This window comes from Oncorhynchus kisutch, linkage group LG19 (genome assembly GCF_002021735.2).
Source record: "Oncorhynchus kisutch isolate 150728-3 linkage group LG19, Okis_V2, whole genome shotgun sequence".
In the NCBI taxonomy this organism is placed as follows: domain Eukaryota; kingdom Metazoa; phylum Chordata; class Actinopteri; order Salmoniformes; family Salmonidae; genus Oncorhynchus; species Oncorhynchus kisutch.
Genome location: NC_034192.2, coordinates 32,757,085 through 32,782,043, shown reverse-complemented (window position 1 = coordinate 32,782,043; position 24,959 = coordinate 32,757,085). Strand labels below are relative to the sequence as shown.

Genomic DNA, 24,959 nt, shown 5'->3' with positions numbered 1-24,959 from the left:
TCCATTTCTCTCAACTGTCATCTCTTCATGTCTCACTACTCTCTCTTCTTCTGCTCTCTCCGTGAATCTCAACCCCCCCCTCGCCCCGACCAACTTGTTCTGAGGGCTCTCCATTGTCACGTGTTGCTGACAGACAATCAGTCAGCCAGCCAGCTAATCAGAAGGTGTCTAATCCTCTCACCTATTTCTTGTGGGGTCTGAGGGGAGGGGCTCTCTTGGGACAGGGTGGTCCAGCTGGAGTCCTCATCCTCCAGGGGAGACTCCCCTTTCGTAACTAGACTACCCAGCTTAGGAGCTCCTTTCTCTGGGTCCGGGCTGAAGGATGATGTGGGGGTCTGGAGCAGAAGAGGGGTGCTCTCCTCCCCCCTGGGCTGCTTATGGGGTGCAGAGGGTGGGCGGTGGAGGTACGGGTTCTCATTGTTGGGGTGCAGCTCCACCATGATCACTCTGGGCGGGGGAGCCTGTGCACTTCGGGGGAGTTTGGGGGGCGTCTCAACGCTGTGTGGGTGACCCTGGGTCTGGGTTAGGGCCTCCTCTCTGCCCTGAAGTGGGGGGCAACTCTGGATCTTGTTCTCTTGGGCCCAGCTGAGATTGTTTAGGGGAGAGATGGCGGGAGAGGGGACCCCCTGTAGTAGAGGCTGTGCAGCAGTTGGAGTGGCATCCTCTTCCTCTTTGTAATCCTCCTGTTTTGGGGTCTGTTTCTCCTCCTCCGTTCTCTCTCTCTCTTTATCCGGGCTGACCTGGTCTTTCTCAGGGCAGGGGTGCTTCTCATCCTCTTCCTCCTCTTCCTTGCTGGGAAGATCTTCTTCCTTATTGCCTCCACCAGGAGAGTCTTCCTCTTTGTTTCTTCCACTGGGTAGGTCCTCTTCCTTTTCATGGAACTCCAGAAAGCTCTTTGTCCTCTGACAGAATGGAGGCGGGTCCTGTGAGTTCTCCCCCTCCATCCAATCAGAGCTGTGTATGGGGGTGATGATGTCATCCTGCTCTTTGACCTCTGTGTTGGTTTTACTCTGCTCCTGTTGCTGTGTCTCAGCCTTCCGCTGCAGGTTGGCACCATCCTTTGCCAGCTTGGGGTTGGTGGAGAAGAATGAGGAAGAGGAAGAGGAGTAGAGAGCAGAGGATGAAGAGGACTTGGTGGGGAGGCGTCTGCCGCTCAGTCCCATGGCGCTATGCACACTGGTCATGGCGTATCTATGGCGACTCTTGGGTAAAGTGGCGGAACTCCCCGTTTCCATGGCGGTAGGGGACTCCTTTATGATGTCATGGCCCAGGAGTTGATTGTAGGAGGAGCGCAGGCTGAGGGAGGTGGGAGGGGCGGCAGGGGGACCGCTGCGATTGGCCAAGCCTACAGAAGAAGGGGAGGAGCCACTGCGGGAGAGCTGGGGTGTGTGGACGGACATCATGAGTGACGAGAGGTTAAGAGGTCAACTGAAGAGGGAATCCCTGCAAACCTAGAGAGAAGACAGAAGGGCTCACTAGGAGTACCCCACACACACACACACACACACATACACACACACACACACACACACTATTTTTACGCCCCCTTTGATATAAAGATTTTCGTAACAGGTTAGGAGAGAATTTTCGCTAAACCTAACCCTTTTCCTGACCTTAACCTCAGTCCCCTAACCTGCTACGAAAAAGAGTGTCTGTCCCCCCCCCCACACACACACACACAATTTTTACGCCCCCTTTGATATAAAGATTTTCGTAACAGGTTAGGAGAGCATTTTCGCTAACCCTAACCCTGTTCCTGACCTTAACCTCAGTCCCCTAACCTGCTATGAAAAAGAGTGTGTGTGTGCCCCCCCCCACACACACACACCAGCTCCAAGCTCTCGTAGGAATTCGACATCTGATACTGGTGATGTCGTTCCATTATCCACCACAGTGCTTGAAGGAAACTTGGCCTGAGTCACGTCTTCTCCATGTGTGATGAGTTAGGAGGATCACAGGACTGAGTTGGAGGTATAAGGAGTAAAACACAAGACAAGGCAGCATATGACTTTGCCAGTCTAAATGGGAAGCACACATGAGTAAAGACACTCCGTATGACTCCGTAAAGTCCTACAGACCATCAGGTTCACTGGCATTGATCTGTTGCCATGGCACTAGCACGGAATTAAAAGCTTTGTTTAACATTCTGGCAACCCATCGAACCAATAGCGAAAGGTTTTACAGATGCACTCTGCCATGTGTTTTGTAACTGTGCCCCAATACAGCAACACCCTCCGTCTCCCTCTTTCTCAATCTGGTCAATATGTCAGTTTAAAACACAGTGCCAAGCCTGGAAGCCTGGAACTCTATTTTGTGGACATGCTTGGCAATCATGAGGCTTAGCGCTGTAAATGCATTACTCCACAACCGAAGCACCATGCCAAGGCGAATGCTGTTGGAACGTAGTATAGCTATGCTAGGTCAAGATGCTGACATGCTTAGGGCTGTCAGTGGTTGGTTTTACTATACTCGGTTCTTCAATTCAATCATACTCCTCGCCAACGCACGCACGCACACGCACACGCACACGCACACACACACACACACACACACACACACACACACACACACACACACACACACACACACACACACACACACAGGTAAACAAACAAAAAGGTGGAAAACATAGGCACAGCAGATTTGAAAACAAGACAAGCCCTTGGAAAAAGAGAGAGAGAGGTCCTTTTAAGAGAAAATATCCCCACACAATGCACTTTTTCATGAGGGCCCCTCATCCCTTCTCTGGGTGTTGTTTTGGTGACAGAGAGCACCTGTAGGGCTTCTGGAACTCTTCCCTCCCGCTCTCTCCTTCCCCTCTTTCAGAGAAGGCACAAATTATGTCAACAAGGTCAATCAGTAGACTATTGTAGACTACCTGTAGACATACTGTAAACTACACTTTTACCAGATACACTATATGACCAAAAGTATGTGGGCACCTGCTTGTCGAAAGTCTCATTCCAAAATCATGGGCATTAATATGGAGTTGGTCCCCCCTGTAATGCTATAACAGCCTCCACTCTTGTGGGAAGGCTTTCCACTAGATGTTGGAACATTGCAGTTGGGACTTGCTTCCATTCAGCCACAAGAACATTAGTGAGGTCAGGCACTGATGTTGGGCAATTAGGCCTGGCTCACAGTCGGCGTTCCAATTCATCCCTAAGGTGTTCGATGGGGTTGAGGTCAGGGCTCTGTGCAAGCCAGTCAAGTTCTTCCACACCAATCTTGACAAACCATTTCTGTATGGACCTCGCTTTGTGCATGGGGGCATTGTCATGCTGAACCAAAGGGGCTTCCCCCAGAATCATCGAGAATGTAATTGTATGCTGTAGTGTTAAGATTTCCCTTCAATGGAACTAAGAGGCCTAGTCCGAACCATGAAAAACAGCCCCAGACCATTATTCCTCATCCACCAAACTTTACAGTAGCCACTATGCATTGGGCAGGTAGCGTTCTCCTGATATCCGCCAAAACCCAGATTTGTCCGTCGGACTTCCAGACGGTGAAGCGTGATTAACCCCTCCAGAGAACGCATTTCCACTGCTCCAGAGTCCAATGGCGGCGAGCTTTGCACCGCTCCAGCCTACACTTGGCATTGTGCATGGTGCTCTTGTGTGCAGCTGCTCGACGAACAGTTCTTGCGCTGATGATGCTTCTAGTGGCAGTTTGGAACTCAGTAGTGAGTGTTGCAACCGAGGACAGCACTCGCAGTTCTGTGAGCTTATGTGGCCTACCACTTCGCGGCTGAGCCGTTGTTGCTCCTAGACATTTCCACTTCACAATAACAGCACTTACAGTTGACCGGGGCAGCTCAAGCAGGGCAGAAATTTGACGAACTGACTTGTTGGAAAGGTGGCATCCTATGACGATGCCACGTTGAAAGTCACTGATCTCTTCAGTAAGGCCATTCTACTGGCAATGTTTTGCTGTGGAGATTGCATGGTGGTGTGCTCGATTTCATTAACCTGTCAGCAACAGGTGTGGCTGAAATAGCCGAATCCACTAATTTGAAGGGGTTCCCGCATAGTTTTGTAAATATAGTGTATTTTACACAAAACATGTCCTCAAAAGGGCATTAAGTCTCTCTCTGCGAAGTTACATTATACCTGCAGCTACTGATTTTAGGACAGTTTTTGACATTTCTCTCACTATGCATTCTTCCCACCATTTCCTTAGTACTGAGGTAAACAGAACTGCTGTGAACAGCATAAATACCCTGTCCTGGGCAAAACACCAAAACTGACAAGGAAGCAGTTGATAAGGTAACAACTGTCCAATATGCAAATGCTCAAATGCCTGCTTTGCATAAATCTCAGAGATGGAGAGAGATACTAGATCCATACTGAGATTGTGTGTTTTTCCTGATGCTGCATGTCTCAATTAGAAGAATGATACGAGACAAATAGGGGAGAGATATATGTTATTAGAGAGAGAGAGAGCGAGAGAGAGAGAGAGAGAGAGAGAGAGAGAGAGAGAGTGAGAGAGAGGACAATGACACAGCAATTTTCAGCAGGGACGTTGAGCTCACATCGCCACTCAGCTCAGCTGCTGTCCTAGAACACACACATCTTTGTGTTCCCAACACTGTAGGTCATTCATGAGACCTTGCCAAACATGGTACTATACAACCCATATGACAGGAAGTCAACTAACGGTGTCATTTTAAACAGCTGAGAAATGTCTACAAGATTCAGGGGACACAGATGAAGCTTAGTCCTTGGACTATTTCAATGGAGGTTCTCCAATGACCATGTGTTTTAGTCCAGGACTAAGGTTCATCTGTGTCTGGGAAACCAACCCTCAAAGTGTAACTGTAGGAATAATCAGGATCTGGGGTTGAGAGAATAACCAATCGTTCACTCTACTGGAGGTGATACCGTCTAGTATCCTCTACATATTGACATTCTGGTGAGCCACAAGTGTCAGAGCGGCACTCACGACTCAAGCAGGTCACAGGTTGGTTCAGTAGGTGAGTTCTCACAGCTCGGCCACAGTTGTGACCGAAGAACAACACACACGCATAACACATCTCAATCCAAATAGGAAAGAGAGTGGTGTTGTGGATGTCGTTCACACACTGTGATGAACAGATGCTGCTGTGGCATCCACATGAATATTTAACGTAGTCACCTCAAACACTGTCTTGATAGATCTGTACTGTAGCCTATATGACTGAAACAGGCTTGGGCCCACTCCAGTTAAGAAATATTAAGAAAGAAAGCACTTCAATGGAATTTGTGTAGGCCTTGAATGTAGGCCTTAGTTAAAAAAAAAAAGGTGTTGTAAGCTAATAATTGGATTGTTACCTAATAATAAATGATACTTGTGCTGTACATATGCCACCAACATAACGCGTCAATATTAGGCTACAGAACCTTCGAACTTATAACCATGTCAAGGAGACGTCTCTAAACGGGTGGAGTACCTTTGCATTCCGTTAACGTGCGTTGTAGGATACAGCAGTCTACATTTCTATCCTTACGATCATCCTTGCAGCCTCACCGATTTCAATATAAATCCAGCAGGAACGTCCTATATTGCAGAAGGATCGTCAATCTGTTGTCAATTCCGAAAACAAGCTGCAAAGGCAGTGTCAATAACAGACGCAGTACATCTTCTGTTGTCTCTCTCCCACCCAAGATTCTCCCCATCACATCACCGCGCTGAAAGGCGAACGGCGCAACGCAGCCACAACCACAACATTTTATGTACATTAATTCACTCACCGCGTTTGACAATCGTGCTTCTATGCCACCGCCTAAACGACGACACTGATATAGAACAGAGAAGTGATCCCCACTTTTTAAGCGCGAGTCCTCACGTAGCTACCCGTATCAGATCACATCACTTTCTATCCGGTCTCCTCCGGTGCTGGTACCTAGGCTACGCTACAGCTCGTCTCTCTCTGCGCCACTGTTTCCCAAAGCGTCGCGTCGCTCTGGAGCTCCCAGGACCAATCAGAGCGCTGGACGCTGTGTGCACAGAGCTATTCGGTAGAGAGACGCAGAACCAGAGTACCATCACAAAACTAATATTGTTTATGGTGTTATTTAACTAATGCAATAAAAACTCGCAGTTCGCCGAATTTGCCTATGGTAGGCTACAACGTTGGCTTCTATAGAAAAAGTCATTGATTGAGAAGTGATTGTGTATACTATTTCAGCCAGAGCCAGCCCCTCAAGAGTGAACAGCTACCAATAAGAAATGTATAATCTGGAATAAGAAACTACAGGCCCATCAACTGTTGCAGTGCCACAGGCTATTGTTTAACTCAACAGACACTCCCCTACCCCTGCTTCTACATCCGCATTGCTTGCTGGTTGGTGTTTTAGGCTGGGTTTCTGTATAAGCACTTTGTTACATCTGCTGTTGTAAAAAGGGCTTTATAAATACAGTTGATTTAATACCCTTAAGATTGTATGTGAGTGTGTGTAGAGTCAGTATAAATGTGTGTGCATGTTTAATGGGAATTTCAATGTTTGTGCTTTTCTGATAACTCCTTTCTGTGTTCTATTCAAGTGCTGTTCTATAAACCAATTTCTATGTTCATGCAAGTGGCTGAATGAACAATCCTCACTCATCACTAGCTGCAATTTGGCAGTACGCCCAGAACCTTGTTTAGAGAACGAAATATATCTCAGTTTCAAGGTCTCAGCTTAGAGAGAAGAAGCCTTGTGAGGTATTGGTCTGTCACATGTTATGAACCAGTATTGGTCTGTCACATGTTATGAACCAGTATTGGTCTGTCACATGTTATGAACCAGTATTGGTCTGTCACATGTTATGAACCAGTATTGGTCGGTCACATGTTATGAATCAGTATTGATCTGTCACATGTTATGAACCAGTATTGGTCGGTCACATGTTATGAACCAGTATTGGTCTGTCACATGTTATGAACCAGTATTGGTCTGTCACATGTTATGAACCAATATTGGTCGGTCACATGTTATGAACCAGTATTGGTCTGTCACATGTTATGAACCAGTATTGGTCTGTCACATGTTATGAACCAGTATTGGTCTGGCACATGTTATGAACCAGTATTGGTCTGTCACATGTTATGAACCAGTATTGGTCTGTCACATGTTATGAACCAGTATTGGTCTGGCACATGTTATGAACCAGTATTGGTCTGGCACATGTTATGAACCAGTATTGGTCGGTCACATGTTATGAAACAAAGCGGTAATGATTCATTCGTTATGCTAAATTATGCAAACATAACTTGACTGTGTATAGCCGTAGATAAGACAACTGCTGGGTCTGCCCAAGCAGAGCTCCTGATTGACATGTGTACTATGGTGCATTGAGCTGGATGGAACATCTCCAGCGCCCTGACGAAGAAACAATGATTAATATTAAGATTGACTTGGAGTGTCCCTGTGTAAGAATTTCCACAAAAACATGTAATGTGTGTGTTGGTGTGTCAGAGTGCGTGAGTGTATAGAGTGCTGTGAGTGTGCATTGCTAGATTGAATCCCAGAGCTGACAAGGTAAAAAATCTGTTGTTCTGCCCCTGAACAAGGCAGTTAACCCACTGTTCCCCAGTAGGCCGTCATTGTAAATAAGAATTTGTTCTTAACTGACTTGCCTAGTTAAATAAATGTAAAAAAAAATAATAATCTGTGTGGCCATTCTGTTAGATATTTAGCAGTCTTAATGCTCGGGATTGGAAGCTGTTCAGGAGGTTGTTAGTGTCAGACCTGATGCACCGGTACCTCTTGCCATGCGGAAGCAAAGAGAAGTCTATGGCTTGGGTGACTGGAGTCTTGAGCAATTTTCTGGGCCTTCCTTTCACAACGCCTGATACACACAGCGTGCACAAAACATTAGGAACACCCTTTTAATATTGAGTTGCACGCCCTTTTGCCCTCAGAACAGCCTCAGTTCGTCAGGGCATGGACTCCACAAGTCGTCGAAAGCACTCCACAGGGATGCTGGCCCATGTTGACTCCAATGCTTCCCACAGTTGTATCAAGTTGGCTGGTAGTGGATCTCTACTCTGAATAGCTCGTTCCGTCTCATCCCACAGATGCTCAACTGGATTGAGATCTGGTGACTGGGCAGGCCACTGCAGGAAGCTGAATTCACGGTCATGTTCGTGAGAACCATTCCTGGGCAATCCTAGCCTTGTGGCATGGGGCTTTATCCTGCTGAAAAAATACATTCAAAAATGGATACACTGCTGCCATGAAGGGATGCATCTGATTGGCAATGATGTTCAGATATCTTGTGGCATTCAAACGTTTCTCCACTTTTATTAAGGGGCTCAACGTGTGCCATGAAAACACACCCCACACTATTACACCCCCACCAGCCTGCAATGTTGACACGCGGCACGATGGATGCATGTACTCGTGGTTTTCCCCGTACGCTATCCTTCCATCAGCGTGAAACAGCAGGAACCAGGATTCATCAGACCAGGCAATGTTTTTACAGTTCTTCAATGTCCAGTGTTTTCGTTCTGTAGCCCACTGCAACCACGGTTTCTTGTCGGCTGCCGTACCCCATTCGTGTCGAGGTACGACAAGTCGTGTATTCTTTTATGGGTCTTGGGTTGACAAACTCAAGTTGGGCGAACTCAAGCCCGTCTGTAGCTCTGCACAATGTGTCAGTCTCCATTTGTCTTCTTTCATCAATGACCCGTTTTCGACCACTGGCCTGCCATTGGCTGGATGTCCTTTGGGTGGTGGACCGTTCCTGATACACACAGGAAACTGTTGAGTGTGGAAAAACCCAGCAACCCTTGACACACAAATCAGCTACTTTTCAAAGTCACTTAACTCTTGTCTCTTGTCACACATACAGAATCCATGTCACAATGGATTAACCTGTCTCCTCCCCTTCATCTACACGGATTGAAGTGGATTTAACAGGTGCCATCAATAAGGGATCATAGCTTTCACCTGGATTCTTCCCATCTGTGCGTGTGTGAGTGGACCATTTTTAGTCTTTAGTGATTTGGACACCGAGGAACTTGAACATTTCGACCAGCTCCACTGCAGCCCTGCGATGTGGATGGGGGCGTGCTCAGCCCCGTTTCCTGTAATCCACAATCAGCTCTTTGGCCTTAATGACGTTGAGGGAGAGGTTGTTGTCCCGGGACCACACTTCCAGGTCATTGACCTCCTCCTTGTAGGCCGGCTCATCTTCACCGGTAAACAGGCCTACCACCGTTGTGTCGTCGGTAAACTTGATGGTGTTGGGAGTCGTGCATGGCTACGTAGTCGTGGGTGAACATGGAGTACAGGATATCAAGCACAGTCCTGTGGGGCCTCCGTGTTGAGGATCAGCGTGGCGGAGGTGATGTTGCCTACCAGAACCACCTGGAGTCAGCCTGTCAGGAAGTCCAGGATCCAGTTGCAGAGTGAGGGGTTCAGTCCCAGGGTCCTAAGCTTGGTGATGAGCTTGGAGGGGACAATGGTGTTGAACGCAGGGCTGTAGTCAATGAACAGTATTCTCATTGTTATTCCCCTTACCTAGGTTGGTGAAGGCAGTGTGGAGTGCAATTGAGATTGCGTCATCTATGGATCTGTTGGGGCGGTATGCAAATTAGAGTGGGTCCAGGGTGTCTGGGATGATGGAGTTGATGTGTGGCATAACCAGCCTTTCAAAGCACTTCACGATTACAGAAGAGTGCTACAAGGCAGTAGTCATTGCGGCATGAAGCCTTAAGAGTTAATGGGAACAGGAACGATGGTGGTCATCTTGAGACAATGGGGTTTACAGACTGGGACAAGGAGACATTGACAATTACCATGGAGATGCCTGCCAGCTGATCTGCGCATGCTCCGAGAACGCGCCCTGTAACACCGTCTGGCCCCCTGATTAAAGACCTTACGTCAGCCTCGGAGAGCGAGATCAGCCAGTCCTCGGGGTCGGTGGGGAACCTCACACATGGCATGTTGTTATTGTCGAAGCGTGAATAAAGAGTTCGTCTGGAAGAGACATCATTGGGCAGATCATGGCGGGGTCTTCCTTTGTAATCCGTAATGGACTGTAGCCCCTTGCCACAATGTGGCGGACCTTGAAGCCTGTGTTGTATGATTCCACCTTATTCCTAAATTGTCCTTTTGCATATCTGATGACTCTGCGGAGGTCGTAGCGGGACTTCTTGTACTTGTTCCTGTCTTAAGCCGTAGCCTCAGGGTTGTCTGCGATGGAGCTTACTATAGGCTTTGACAACAATGCAGTTTCCCAGATACTTAATGCCATTTTCTGCACATCTCAATGACACACAGGCTGGGTTGTATAAAGTAGCGTTATATTTTTATTGGTGTTAGACACCTTGTGCGTTCAGCAACAGTAGTGTTCCTAAGGCATGAGAAAATACACATACATACCACATACAGTAACTTATGAATGAAAATACATACATGCACATAATACACAAGCCTCACGTTAAAGCCCAGGCCCCGTTAGAGCGTATCTTTATGTTTTCAATTACTGGACAGAGTTGGATAGTTAACCCCTGATAATAAATGGCAACATTGTTGGTAGTTTATGATAAACTTTGAAAAAAGGACAAAAATAAAATCACTTTTCATTCACATTCTTTTAGCCTAACTCTATGCCATTTTAAAACAGGGGCAAGTACACACCAGAGACACTGTACTTAGAGGCATAGCAGGCTAAGGCACACATTACACCAAGTGGCCAGTTTATTAGGTACACCACTCCATTTCACAAAAATGGTTCGATCCTACAGACAGTGAGTCACGTTGCCGTGGCTTGCTTTATAAAGCAGACAGGCATTGATGCATTCAGTTACTGTTCGATTGACGTTAAAATGGACAAAACCAGTGACCGAAGCGACAATGAGCGTGGTGTGATCGTCAGTGCCAGGCACGGTGGTTCCAGTATCTCTGGAATGGCCGGCCTCCTGGGATTTTCACGGGTTTACCGAGAAGGGTGCGACAAACAAACATCCAGTCAGCAGCAGTCCTGTGGGCGAAAACAGCTCGTTGATGAGAGGTCGATGGACAATGGCCAGAATCGTGCAAGCTAACAGGCGTGCAAGTTATCACTCCTATCAGCTAAAAACAAGAAGAAGCAGCTCCAATGGATCACCAACACTGCTGCAACTGAAAACCTTTGCCTGGTCTGACGAATCCCAGTTCCTGTTGCGTCATGCTGATGGCAGTCAGGATTTGGCGTAAACAGTGTGAGTCCATGGCCCCACCCTGCCTGGTCTCAATGGTACAGGCTGGTGGCGGTGGTGTAATGTTTTCCTGGAAAATATTAGATCCCTTGATACCAATTGAGCAATGTTTCCATGCCCCAAAGTATTCAGGCTGTTTTGGAGGCAAAAGGGGGTCCGACCTGATAGTAGATCGGTCGTACCTAAGAAACTGGCCACAAAGTATATCTCAATACCATCTTTCTACCCACAGGGCAGTTTATTGTACCACAACTGGCCAAGCTTGTGCCATGAGAGCATTACATTGGAAAAACACTGATAAAGGTAGAGGAAAAGTCAACAGGTAAAGCCATCCCTCATATCTGACATGCATGTCTTTCAGACATGTATTGCCGTCTCCCATACTTACACACACGTTCCTCAAAGCATTGACTTACACTACATACACATCCAGTTCTAAGTGCTGACAGTGAGACAGTAACCTCAGTGAGACACAACCGAGTGGTTAAACATGTGACCATGCTTTCCCTTTTCATCCTTATCCAATCACAACGACATTCGTAAGTCATGACTGTGTGCGCTAACTATCCCACTACTAGAGTCCACCTCACGGCGTTCCCCTCAAAGCTGGGGGGGTGGAGGGGGAGGGAGGGCGGAGGGGGACCCATACTCCCTGTGCTCCAGGAGTGTGGGAGGGGAAGGGTGGGGCCACTGGAGGGTAGGACAGGGGAGGGGAGGGTGGAGAGTGGTTCCCGCAGACGGTCCGATACGGAGAAGCACGGACAAGAGCGGATAGAGCGCAGGACGGCATCTTCTAGAGGGAGAGAAAGGGGAGATCATATCAGAAGAATGTATTTCATTCAGATTTGTGTAAATAAGAGGTTTTAGGGCAAATAAGCTAAGTGCAAATCTGAATTGAGTGAGAGTGTGTGTATCCTTACCCTCCACTCCACACGGGGGCGTCAGTAAGGTCTTGGCCTGGCTGCTTCCTGCCTGGGCAGCCCGCTGATAGAACCCTACTGCTGTTCTGAAACACTGAGGCACCCCGAACCCACTCTCATAACACTGGCCCAGGAACAGCAGCGCCTCGCTGTCCTACACATACCGATAGAGAAACACACATCTGATTCACACTACACTGAACTGAGAACAGGTTATGATGGATGAGTGAATGACAGTTGTTGAGTTTATGTGTAGAGGATGTCACTCACTCCGCTCTCTGCTGCCATCTTCAGGTAGTGCACAGACTTACGGCCGTCTCTGACTGGCTCCTGTGAGAACAGGGAACCCAGATACACTTGGGCCTGAGAGAGAGGGGAACGAGAGAAACAGGAAGACAGAATAAGACGACTTAAAATCATTGACTTTCAAATGTCGTCTTTTTGGCCAAGTCACACAATCATAACAGACACTTCCTTCTCACTCACCTCTTTCAGTCCAGCTGAGGCAGCCTGTTGCAGCAGGCTGATGGCTGAGTCCAGGTCCTTCTGTGTGCTCTGCTGCCCTCTGCTGCTGAGGAGGAGTTTGGCACAGCGGTACTGAGACTGACTGTGACCCCCAGACGCTGCCTGGCTGTAGAAGTGAAGAGCCTGGAGAGTGAACACCATGAGGGGAGTCATGAGAGAAATGGGACAGGGAATTACGAATATCACCAATGTTAAAAGTCCAGATTTGGACTGTGCAAATGTTTCTTACCTTCTCCCCGTCTTTGCCTACTCCCCTGCCTTTCTTGTAGCAGACTCCAGTGTTGAACTGGGCCTTGCAGTAACCCCGTCTGGCTGTGGCCAGGAAACAGGAGAAGGCTGCATCATAGTCCCCAGTCTTAGCACTCTCCAGACCGATGATGTTGAGGACTACAGAAACGCTGGAGTCGGCCACCTGCTGGAGGTTCTGGGCCGCCCCTGCTAGAGCATCCTAAAGATCACAGGGTCAGAGGTCATGAACAGAAGGCCGCTTCACAATCAGACAGGAGTTAAACAGAGGATCAGCCTAAAAACATACCTGCTCATTCTGCTGCGGAGGCGCTTCTCGCTTTCTGGCTCTGCGTTTGTCTTCAGGATGGGAGGACTTTGAGAAGGACGCCTCCTCTGTAACATGGGAAGATTCAAGAATAAAATGTGTGCATGCGTTTAGGCCTGTGTTTGTAAATCAAGTAATCCGGTAGGCATGAATATGTAAAGAATAACTATAACTATAATATAACTATACAAGTACAATTTCATATAAGAGAAATATAGTTACCCTGACCATTCACTGTTAGATTATAAAGGGTGGCAGGTAGCCCAGAGAGGAGAGCCAGCAACCAGAGGGTTGCCAGTTCGAATCCCGGGTCCGACAGGAAAAATCTATTGGGAAGGGCTGCTGGTATTAAATCCTAGATGCCATTGAGAAAGGCACTTAAACCCCACAACACAGTGTGTGTGTCGTTCGGAGAGGTCGGGTTAAAAGCGTCAAATAAAGTCACATTTTGGTTGAGAGCTTGTCTGCAATTGGCCAATAATGCGATTTGAACCTCTTGAAGGTAGAATGACTGACCTCTTCCAGAGGAGTGGTGACAGTCAGCGAGGAAGCCGTCAGCGATCACATCTCCATGGAGCTGGTCAGAGCTGCTGTAGCCGTTACTGCTGACGCTGGTTCTGCGTTGCTGGGCCTGCTGTCTCTGTGGCAGACAGCTCACACTCCTCCCTCTGGGCAGCACATCACAGCGAGACACTGGACGTACACAAAAGGAAGGAGATCAGACTCATTCTGCATTCATGTACTTTTAGAATGCTAGCGCACACACACACACACACACACACACACACACACACACACACACACACACACACACACACACACACACACACACACACACACACACACACACACACACACACACACACACACACACACACACACACACACACACACACACACACACCTGATCGTCATACCTTAAAATCATTCACTGGATGAATAGCTTGGGATTCTAGTGGTTGTGACATAACTCACGCATCTCCAGTAGGACGCGGTGTCCTGTACGGCCAGGCATCCTGTGTTCGGATTGGGTTCGGCCCCAGAGGAGACTCGAGAGTGGACCCTCCTACAGATCTGCATCAACAGAACGGCAGCTGCCCCCTAGAGAAAGGTCATACGTCAACTTCACCATGGGAAATACATGGTTGCAAATTTGGGAAAACGTGTCTGTAGTCTACATTTTAGGTGGAAGAGTGACGGTTCACTGGGAATGCTGGGTAATGTGTTTGTGACTGCGTGTTGGTTTCGTGGCCAGGTCATACCCAGCCCACAGCATCCAGAGGAGTGTAGCGCGGGAGCCCATCGTAGCAAAACTAAGAGGTCCTCTTCTTCCACCACTTGTCTCCATCCTCCCCTTTCTGAGAGCTGAGAGAGATGGAAAGAGAAAGGTAAAAGTGGAAAGAGTAAGAGAGGAAATAAAAGTGGGTGATACGAGTGACATTTTTATAGACTTGTAGAGTTGTATTAAGTCATCACGGCAGGAGCCTCAACAGTCACGAGAGAGGGTGTTTGTCCCCATTTCCCCCCAACAGCACTCTACATGCACAGCAGAGACAGGCCAGGGCCCACAGAATGATGCAACCAGCTGCAAGGCTAGCGAGGAGGGAGGAAAATGAAGGGATGAGGTACCTGCTGTCGGGGGAGTGCCGGCCGGTGGAGAGGAAGGTGGAGGAGTGGATGACCTCATCCTCCACGTGATGATTCTGAGACAGGCGCAGGGGGGCGTTGCCATGGCACCGGCTAAAAACTGGGAGCGGGGGACGGGACAAGATGGGTTGTATTGAGTTAGCCTGGAAGATACTGCTGATACCATCTGCATTTCCGCTGCACATTTAATAGTGGGTTAAAGTCACATGCACAGAGCACAAGCATTAGCCTTTTTTAATATTTCATATGCATAAGAAGCAGTCTTAAGTTGTTGTGTATTCTGTGCAACACAGGTCTTTATCGTCATCAGGATGTTCAAACAAACCACAAAACATAAGGTGTCACTAAACAGGTTACAGCAGCGGTTGGTTAGTCAATATTTTGTAAACAGACCCCCGACCGGCTGGAACCCAAACAGGCTGGCTGATCACGGTTGGCACGGTGTATTCTCGCCAACTGAACTCAACTCCACGATCGGAGTTGCCTGGAAACCTGAATGGCAGAAATGAGCGTTTGACTCTGAAAAGTTTCCTCTCACGACCTCTACAAGCCAGAATGTTGAATAAAATGATATTTTAACGTACTTCGCCGGTTGTCCACGTGGTTGGTCCTTTTGACGGTAGGATTACGAGACACTATAATATGCACAGGAAAGTATAATAAGTATAAAAGTATAACTTTTCAAAGTACTGATAGTGCATTCGTGTTTCCTATCACCTGAAGCATGCACATAACCATAAACATTTGCATGAACTCTGCAAGTATGCATGCATCTCGTGAATCTATTTTTATCTTGTGCACTTGCTTAAGGTGATAGAAATCTGAATACACTACCAGTGCTTTGAAAATTTGTGATTATATACTAAACAAAAACATAAAAATGCAACATGTAGTGAACATTTTTCCATAGGCACAGAAAGCTTACTTCTTGCAAATTTTGTGCACACATTTGTTTACATCCTCTTCACCAGGTCTTGACCTGACTGCAGTTCTCTGTCGTCACAGACTTCAGTGGGCAAATGCTCACATTCGATGGCCACTGGCACGCTGGAGAAGTGTGCTCCTCACAGATGAATCACAGGTTTCAACTGTACCGGGCAGACAGAGTATGTATGCTGTAGCAGCCCCTGACCATTATTCCTCCTCCAAACTATGTAGTTGACATTATGATTTAGGGCAGGTAGCATTGCCCTGGCATCCGCCAAACCCAGATTCGTCAATCGGAATGCCAGATAGTGAAGCGTGATTCATCACTCCAGAGAACACATTTCCACTGCTCCAGAGTCCAATGCCGGAGAGCTTTACACAACACCAGCCAACGCTTGGCATTGCAAATGGTGATCTTAGGCTTGTGTGCGTCTCTCTGCCATGGAAACCCATTTCATGAAGCTCCCAACGAACAGTTCTTGTGCTGACGTTGCTTCCAGAGGCAGTTTGGAACTCGGTAGCGAGTGTTGCAACTAGAGGTCGACCGATTTAATCGGCATGGCCAATTAATTAGGGCCGATTTCAAGTTTTCATAACAATCGGTAATCGGCCGATTACATTGCATTCCACAAAGAAACTGCGTGGCAGGCTGACTACCTGTTACGCGAGTGCAGCAAGGAGCCAAGGTAAGTTGCTAGCTAGCATTAAAATGATCTTATAAAAAAACCTTCAACCTTCACATAATCACTAGATACCTACACATGGTTGATATTACTAGGTTAACTAGCTTGTCCTGCGTTGCATATAATCAATGCAGTGCCTGTTAATTCATCATCGAATCACAGCCTACTTCGCCAAACGGGGGATGATTTAACAAAAGCACATTCGCGAAAAAAGCACAATCGTTGCACGAATGTACCATAAACATCAATACCTTTCTTAAAATCAATACACATTTTTTAAACCGGCATATTTAGTTAAAAGAAATGTATGTTACCAGGCAATATTAACTATGGAAATTGTGTCACTTCTCTTGCGTTCATTGCACACAGAGTCAGGGTATATGCAACAGTTCGGGCCGCCTGGCTCGTTGTGAACTAATTTGCCTGAATTTTACATAATTATGACATAACATTGAAGGTTGTGCAATGTAACAGCAATATTTAGACTTAGGGTTACCACCCATTCTATAAAATATGGGATGGTTCCGTATTTCACTGAAAGAATAAACGTTTGGTTTTTGAAATGATAGTTTCCGGATTTGACCATATTAATGACCAAAGGCTCGTATTTCTGTGTTTATTATACACTGCTCAAAAAAATAAAAGGGAACACTAAAATAACACATCTTAGATCTGAATGAATGAAATATTCTTATTAAATACTTTTTTCTTTACATAGTTGAATGTGCTGACAACAAAATCACACAAACATTATCAATGGAAATCAAATTTATCAACCCATGGAGGTCTGGATTTGGAGTCACACTCAAAATTAAAGTAGAAAACCACACTACAGGCTGATCCAACTTTGATGTAATGTCCTTAAAACAAGTCAAAATGAGGCTCAGTAGTGTGTGTGGCCTCCACGTGCCTGTATGACCTCCCTACAACGCTTGGGCATGCTCCTGATGAGGTGGCGGATGGTCTCCTGAGGGATCTCCTCCCAGACCTGGACTAAAGCATCCGCCAACTCCTGGACAGTCTGTGGTGCAACGTTGGTGGATGGAGCGAGACATGATGTCCCAGATGTGCTCAATTGGATTCAGGTCTGGGGAACGGGCAGGCCAGTCCATAGCATCAATGCCTTCCTCTTGCAGGAAGTGCTGACACACTCCAGCCACATGAGGTCTAGCATTGTCTTGCATTAGGAGGAACCCAGGGCCAACCGCACCAGTATATGGTCTCACAAGGGGTCTGAGGATCTCATCTCGGTACCTAATGGGAGTCAGGCTACCTCTGGCAAGCACATGGAGGGCTGCACGGCCCCCCCAAAGAAATGCCACCCCACACCATGACTGACCCACCGCCAAACCGGTCATGCTGGAGGATATTGCAGGCAGCAGAACGTTCTCCACGGTGTCTCCAGACCCTGTCACATGTGCTCAGTGTGAACCTGCTTTCATCTGTGAAGAGCACAGGGCGCCACTGGCGAATTTGCCAATCTTGGTGTTCTCTGGCAAATGCCAAACGTCCTGCACGGTGTTGGGCTGTAAGCACAACCCCCACCTGTGGATGTTGGGCCCTCATATCACCCTCATGGAGTCTGTTTCTGACCGTTTGAGCAGACACATGCACATTTGTGGCCTGCTGGAGGTCATTTTGCAGGGCTCTGGCAGTGCTCCTCTTGCACAAAGGTGGAGGTAGCGGTCCTGCTGCTGGGTTGTTGCCCTCCTACGGCCTCCTCCACATCTCCTGATGTACTGGCCTGTCTCCTGGTAGCGCCTCCATGCTCTGGACACTACGCTGACAGACACAGCAAACCTTCTTGCCACAGCTCGCATTGATGTGCCATCCTGGATGATCTGCACTACCTGAGCCACTTGTGTGGGTTGTAGACTCCGTCTCATGCTACCACTAGAGTGAAAGCACCGCCAGCATTCAAAAGTGACCAAAACATCAGCCAGGAAGCATAGGCACTGAGAATTGGTCTGTGGTCACCACCTGCAGAACCACTCCTTTATTGGGGGTGTCTTGCTAATTGCCTATAATTTCCACCTGTTGTCTATTCCATTTGCACAACAGCATGTGAAATTTATTGTCAATCAGTGTTGCTTCCTAAGTGGACAGTTTGATTTCACAGAAGTGTGATTGACTTGGAGTTACATTGTGTTGTTTAAGTGTTCCCTTTATTTTTTGAGCAGTGTATTATAATTAAGTCTATGATTTGACAGAGCAGTCTGCCTGAGTGGTGGTAGGAGGCAGCAGGATCGTAATCATTCAATCAAACTTTACTGCGTTGTCCCAGCAGCTCTTCGCAATGCTTGCTTCACAGCACTGTTTATGACTTCAAGCCTATCAACTCCTGAGATTAGGCTGGCAATACTAAAGTGCCTATTAGAACATCCAATAGTCAAAAGGTATGTGAAATACAAATGGTATAGAGATAAATAGTGGACGCGTCTTAATTCCTATAATAACTACAAGTTAAACTTCTTAACTGGGAATATTGAACCACCAGCTTTTATTCTCATGTTTTGAGCAAGGAACTTAAACGTTTGCTTTTTTACATGACACATATTGCACTTTTATTTTATTTTCCAACACTGTGTTTTTGCATTATTTAAACCAAATTGAGCATGTTTAATTATTTCTTCGAGACCTAATAGATTTTATTTATGTGTTGTATTAAGTTAAAATAAAAGTGTTCATTGTTCATTCAGTGTTGTTGTAATTGCCATTATTAGAAAAAAATAAAATATATATATAATAATTTGTCTGATTAATAGGTATCGGCTTTTTTTGGACCTCCAATAATCGGTATCAGCGATGAAAAATCATACTCGGTCGACCTCTAGTCGCAACCAAGGACAGACAATTTGTACATGCTTCAGCGGTCCCGTTCTGTGAGCTTGTGTGGCCTACCAATTCACTGCTGAGCCGTTGTTGCTCCTAGATGTTTCCACTTCACAACAATAGCACTTACAGTTGACCAGGGCAGCTCTAGCAGGGCAGAAATTTGACAAAGTGACTTGATGGAAAGGTGGCATCCTATGACAGTACCACATTGGAAGTCACTGAACTCTTCAGTAAGGCCCTTCTACTGCCAATGTTTGTCTATGGAGATTGCATGGTTGTGTGCTCAATTTTATACACCTGTCAGCAACGTCTGTGGCTGAAATAGCCAAATCTACATAAACAATATATACAAAAGTGTCTTTATTCCCAGTCATGTGAAATGAATAGATTAGGGCCTAAATAATTTATTTCAATTGACTGATGTCCTTATATTAACTATAACTAAAATCTTTGGAATTGTTTCCTGTTACGTTTATCATTTTATTCAGTGTACTTTCCTGTGGGTATATTGTCTCGTATTATTTCCGCCGAAAGGACCAATCGCACCGACAACCGGTAAAGGACCATCCGCACCGGTAAAGTATGTTAACATATCATTTCATTCAACATTCTGGCTTGTAGAGGTCGTGAGATAACTTTCCTTATTCAAAATGTCTGGCCGACGCGATTCGAGTTGAGTTTAATCGGCTAAGTGAAGGCAGTGTCAGTGTCAGGCAGTGTACTTAAATAAGTACCCATATAACAACGATTTGTGGAGCAGAAAGTAGTACCCAAATGCTGGTTTACGCATACACTGAGCATGATCTGCCTCAGTTTTAAACAGACGCCCTGCATAAGTTAGTGCATTCTAGAACTTTAGAGAATTTACGAGCTAGCAAGCATGTCAATGATTTTAGTTCGTGCGCATAACACTGTAACGTTACTCTCATCCCAAATCAAATATTAGCTAGCTGGATAGCTAATTGATTTGCAAATCTAGATAAAACAATGTTACACTTTTATAGACGAATCTAGCAAACTTCGACCCGAGTGCATAAACAAGGCTGGCTAACTAAAGTTAATGGAGAAAATTGTTAATGATATTAAGTTTACCTCTTCCAACAAACCCTTCTACTCTCCACATATTTCGTTGTTCTAGGGCGAGTCTCAAGATTAATATTTCTACATAATTGCGTTAAATGAGTCTCTTTAAAAAAATATTCAGGGGAGTTTTCTTTCCATGAGTACAGTAACGTTAGCTCTACCTAACTTGAAAAATGAAGTATTGAACAGTCACGAAATATTTAGGAAGGTGGCGGGCAACGTGACCCGGAAATAGCAAAACGTGAAGTGATGCAAGAAGGTTGTTTGCGGTTACACATTGCCATCTAGCGGCTGTCATGGTTAGAACAAATCTAATAAAAACACATGTTAACCTTTATTTAACTAGGCAAGCCAGTTAAGAAAAAATATATATTTTTATCTCCCCAGAACAAATCCTCCCCTAACCCGGACGACGCTGGGCCAATTGTGCTCCACCCTATGGGACTCCCGATCAGGGCCGGTTGTGACACAGCCTGGGAACGAACAAGGGTCTGTAGTGAGGCCCTAGACCTCTGCACCACTTGGGAGAACTAAATCAAATCAAATTGTATTTGTCACATGCGCCGAATACAACAGGTGTAGTAAAACGTACCGTGAAATGCTTATTTACAAGCCCTTAATTAACCAACAATGCAGTTTTAAGAAAAAGAAAAGACTTAAGAAAATATTAAAGCGCAACAATACAGTAACAAATCAAATTGTATTGTATTGGTCACATACACACATTTAACATATGTTATTGCTGGTGTAGCGAAATGCTTGTTTTCCTAGCTCCAACAGTGCAGTAGTACAGTATCTAACCATTCACAACAATACACACAAATCTAAAAGTAAAATAATGGAATTAAGAAAAATATAAATATTAGGATGAGCAATGTCAGAGTGGCATTTCAAAAAAAAAAATTACTAGGCAAGTCAGTGAAGAACAAATTCTTATTTTCAATGATGGCCTAGGAACAGTGGGTTAACTGCCTGTTCAGGGGCAGAATGACAGATCTGTACCTTGTCAGCGCAGGGGTTTGAACTTGCAACCTTCTGGTTACTAGTCCAACGCTCTAACCACTAGGCTACCCTATTAGGTTTTAATAGTCACAGTTGGACAACATCCCCTATACAGTTCCTGAAGAATTCCGTCACCGTGTCCATGTTTACGTCAATGTTATTCTCAGAGGCTACCCGGAACACATACCTGTCCGCATGATCAAAATAATCTATATACACGGTACCGAGTCAATGTGTGGGGGTAGAGATTAGTCAAAGTAATTGAGGTAATATGTACATGTGGGTATGGGTAAAATGACTATGCATTGATAATAAACAGCAAGTAGAAGCAGGGTGGCTTGAGTCTGGCAGTTTTTAATGTACTGGGCCGTACGCACTGCCCTCTGCACTGCCCTCTGTAGCGCCTTGCGGTTGGAGGCCGAGCAGTTGCCATACCAGGCGGTGATGCAACCAGCTCTCGATGGTGCAGCTGTAGAACTTTTTGAGGATCTGAGGACCCATGCCAAATCTTTTCAGTTTCTGTTGCAGGAATTTAATTCCTCTGTTTTAATTCCCAATTAAAATTAAACACTCTGTCAATTCATAAGAATTTGTATGACCCTTATTTTATAGAGATCGACAGAGCCCGGTCTTAAAGTCAAATAGCAGCCTTTATTCACGAGAGTACTGAACACGATACAGGTTACCACAGGTTATAAACTGAAAATGACGTCATTAGTTCCAGTACCAACTCATCTCTTCTCCCACCCTGGTACAAAGGCAGTATCTCAAGCCTTCCCCCATCGTCTCGCTACCAATTTAATATAATTTATGAGTCAAGGTCTTCTTGTGTAGATAAGCATTCTAGCCAGTCTGAAGATATTGTTCATTCATTTATACCAAGGAACAGACAGTCATTGTTCTAACTCTTGACCACATTCACACACATTATATTCAGTACTGGGATCAAGAAAGAAAATTCATACATATACAGTAACATAATAGTATTCTGATTAGTACATATACAGTAACATAATAGTAGTCTGATTAGTACACATACAGTAACATAATAGTAGTCTGATTAGTACACATACAGTAACATAATAGTATTCTGATTCGTCAGTCCTGATTGAAATGTATACATAATTAGTCATCATTGATAAAAATTCCCTTAACAGTTTCCTGAGGGGTAATAGGCGTTGTTGTGCCTTCTTCACGACTGTTTGGACCATGTTAGTTTGTTGATGATGTGGACTCCAAGGAACTTGAAGCTCTCAACCTGCTCCACGACAGCCCCGTCGATGAGAATGGGTGTGTTCTTGGCCCTCCTTTTCCTGTAGTCCACGATCATCTCCTTTGTCTTGATCTCCTTTGTCTTGATCCAACTTAATGATGGCGTTGGAGTCGTGCTTGGCTGTAGTTGTTTGTCTGATTTCGAGGCACAACTCGTGTAACATATGAAATACAGTGAGCTCCAACAGTATTGGGACAGTGACATTTTTGTTGTTGTTGTTGTTTTGCCTCTGCTCTCAAGCACTCCAGAAATGATACAATGACTACGAAGTTAAAGATCAAGGAACTTGTCAGCTTTAATTTAAGGGGTATTTTCATTCATATCGGGAGAACCGTTTAGAAATTACAGCACTTTTTGTACCTAGTCCCACCGTTTTATGGGACCAAAAGAATTGGGACAAATTCCTTTTATGTATATTAAAGTAGTCAAAAGTGTAATATTTGGTCCCTATATTCCTGGCACGCAATGACTACATCAAGCGTGTGACTCTACAAACTTGTTGGATGCATTTGCTGTTTGTTTTGGTTGTGTTTCAGATTATTTCGTGCCCAATAGAAATGAATAGTAAATAATGTATTGTGCCATGTTGGTGTTGCTTTTATTTGACATAATGTTAGAGTATGTTTCTAATCCTTAAGAGTCTATTGACGGGCCCATGCGTCAGTCTAAGTAACATAATAATCCCTGGCAAGATGGCTTAGTTTAAGCTGGAGATATCATGTTGGCCTTCCGCATCTGCGACTGAAGGTGGCCGAGCTACAGCAGTGTTTGTCAAATCATGAGACATCCCAAAAATCTGTCTTTTCACATGGAAAGGAGATATGAACGTGATGGTGTTTGCCGTCTTTGCTCTAACACCCCCACTAGTATCACGGGACTCGTTTGAAAGTATGGAGGGAACTTTGTGGCAACAAAAAGAAGGGGTTAAATATGTGTCCAAAAAAACCCGAATATGTTTCTTGCATCTCCTAGATATAGGACTTCAAAACCATATTCCTTAAGACTTATTTTTTGTACAGTTTTTTTTCTGCCTAGGAATGTGTTATTCACTGCATTTCTATGTGCTATAATAGTAAAGGCCAAATTCAATATTTTATTAAATGAAAATGTTTGTATATAAATTTATATTTTTATACCTAAAGGCGTCCTAAACTTCTAAATCAAACAGCTAAATGATCCATGCTAGGATCATCTTAAAACAATTCCAGATGTTAGTTTAGTATGCGCCCCTCCCCCCACCACAACAGCTTAGACTTTTAGAGTCTCTATTCGATCCCCTCGCCACTCTTGAAGTCACCCTCTGGTAGTGTCCTCGGCAACACGTAACAACGGAGGGCCCTCTGAGTGAGTTGTTCGGGGCTAGGGGCTGGTTTGAGGTTCACCGATTGTTAGCGCTTCTCACCACTTGCTCCCTGGATGTCGCTGAGAGCTGTGCCTGTTGCAGCCTGATGACCTTGCTGGCCTCCTTCACCACCCTGTCTAGCCTGTTTTTGTTGCCTACATTAAGATTGCCAAACCAGGCCACCACTGAAAACATCAACCTGGATTCAATAAAACTCCTGCAAAACAGTGTCGTCATTGTCTAGCTGACATTAAACAAGTTTTTCTCAGAAAGATTATTCCCTGCTGTCCCCTTTTAACAAATGTGGTCTTGTCTGGGTGCAGAGGTCATTTAGAATAATAGCCATACATGCAACGGATGATATTGCATATTTCTACCTTTCTGTACCTATTCAGGATACATCGCCATGACGAGAATGACATTCATATCCATAAGTAGCATTAACATATCAAGGACGCATGATGTAATTCCGTTACCATAACGCTGTTACCGGGCGTAAATCCACTTCACAATCCACTTGGTTCAACAACCAAAAATCAGTTGTTGTTTTTTTCAAACTCAAGTTGTCATGTCATAGCTGACACCCAAGTTGTCATGTCATAGCTGACACCCAAGTTGTCATGTCACAGCTGACACCCAAGTTGTCATGTCATAGCTGACACCCAAGTTGTCATGTCATAGCTGACACCCAAGTTGTCATGTCATAGCTGACACCCAAGTTGTCATGTCATAGCTGACACCCAAGTTGTCATGTCATAGCTGACACCCAAGTTGTCATGTCATAGCTGACACCCAAGTTGTCATGTCATAGCTGACACCCAAGTTGTCATGTCATAGCTGACACCCAAGTTGTCATGTCATAGCTGACACCCAAGTTGTCATGTCATAGCTGACACCCAAGTTGTCATGTCATAGCTGACACCCAAGTTGTCATGTCATAGCTGACACCCAAGTTGTCATGTCATAGCTGACACTCAAGTTGTCATGTCATAGCTGACACTC

At 45.5% G+C, this 24,959-nt stretch overlaps 2 protein-coding genes across 8 annotated transcripts in view; both read right to left on the bottom strand.

Moving 5' to 3' along the window:
* Positions 1-5,979, bottom strand: part of LOC109910141 (amyloid-beta A4 precursor protein-binding family B member 2) — a 45,775-nt gene extending 39,796 nt beyond the window's left edge. For 2 of the 7 annotated variants that reach the window (XM_031797581.1, XM_031797584.1), the window contains exons 1-2: positions 5,730-5,979; positions 182-1,451 (exon numbers count right to left, since the gene is read on the bottom strand). In XM_031797581.1, the coding sequence (XP_031653441.1) occupies positions 182-1,403 (1,222 nt within the window). In that variant the 5' untranslated portion in view covers positions 1,404-1,451; positions 5,730-5,979. The other 5 variants (XM_031797585.1, XM_020509282.2, XM_031797583.1 and 2 more) reach the window with 4 other exon arrangements.
* Positions 5,980-10,253: 4,274 nt separating this feature from the next.
* Positions 10,254-20,528, bottom strand: LOC109864693 (DAP3-binding cell death enhancer 1-like). Its single transcript, XM_020452560.2, is given in 12 exon segments — positions 10,254-11,957; positions 12,088-12,241; positions 12,358-12,450; positions 12,574-12,735; positions 12,842-13,060; positions 13,148-13,233; positions 13,682-13,858; positions 14,141-14,167; positions 14,170-14,266; positions 14,428-14,530; positions 14,795-14,912; positions 20,350-20,528. Coding segments are annotated over 12 exon segments (1,494 nt in total). The 5' UTR covers positions 20,381-20,528; the 3' UTR covers positions 10,254-11,730.
* Positions 20,529-24,959: the final 4,431 nt, after the last annotated feature.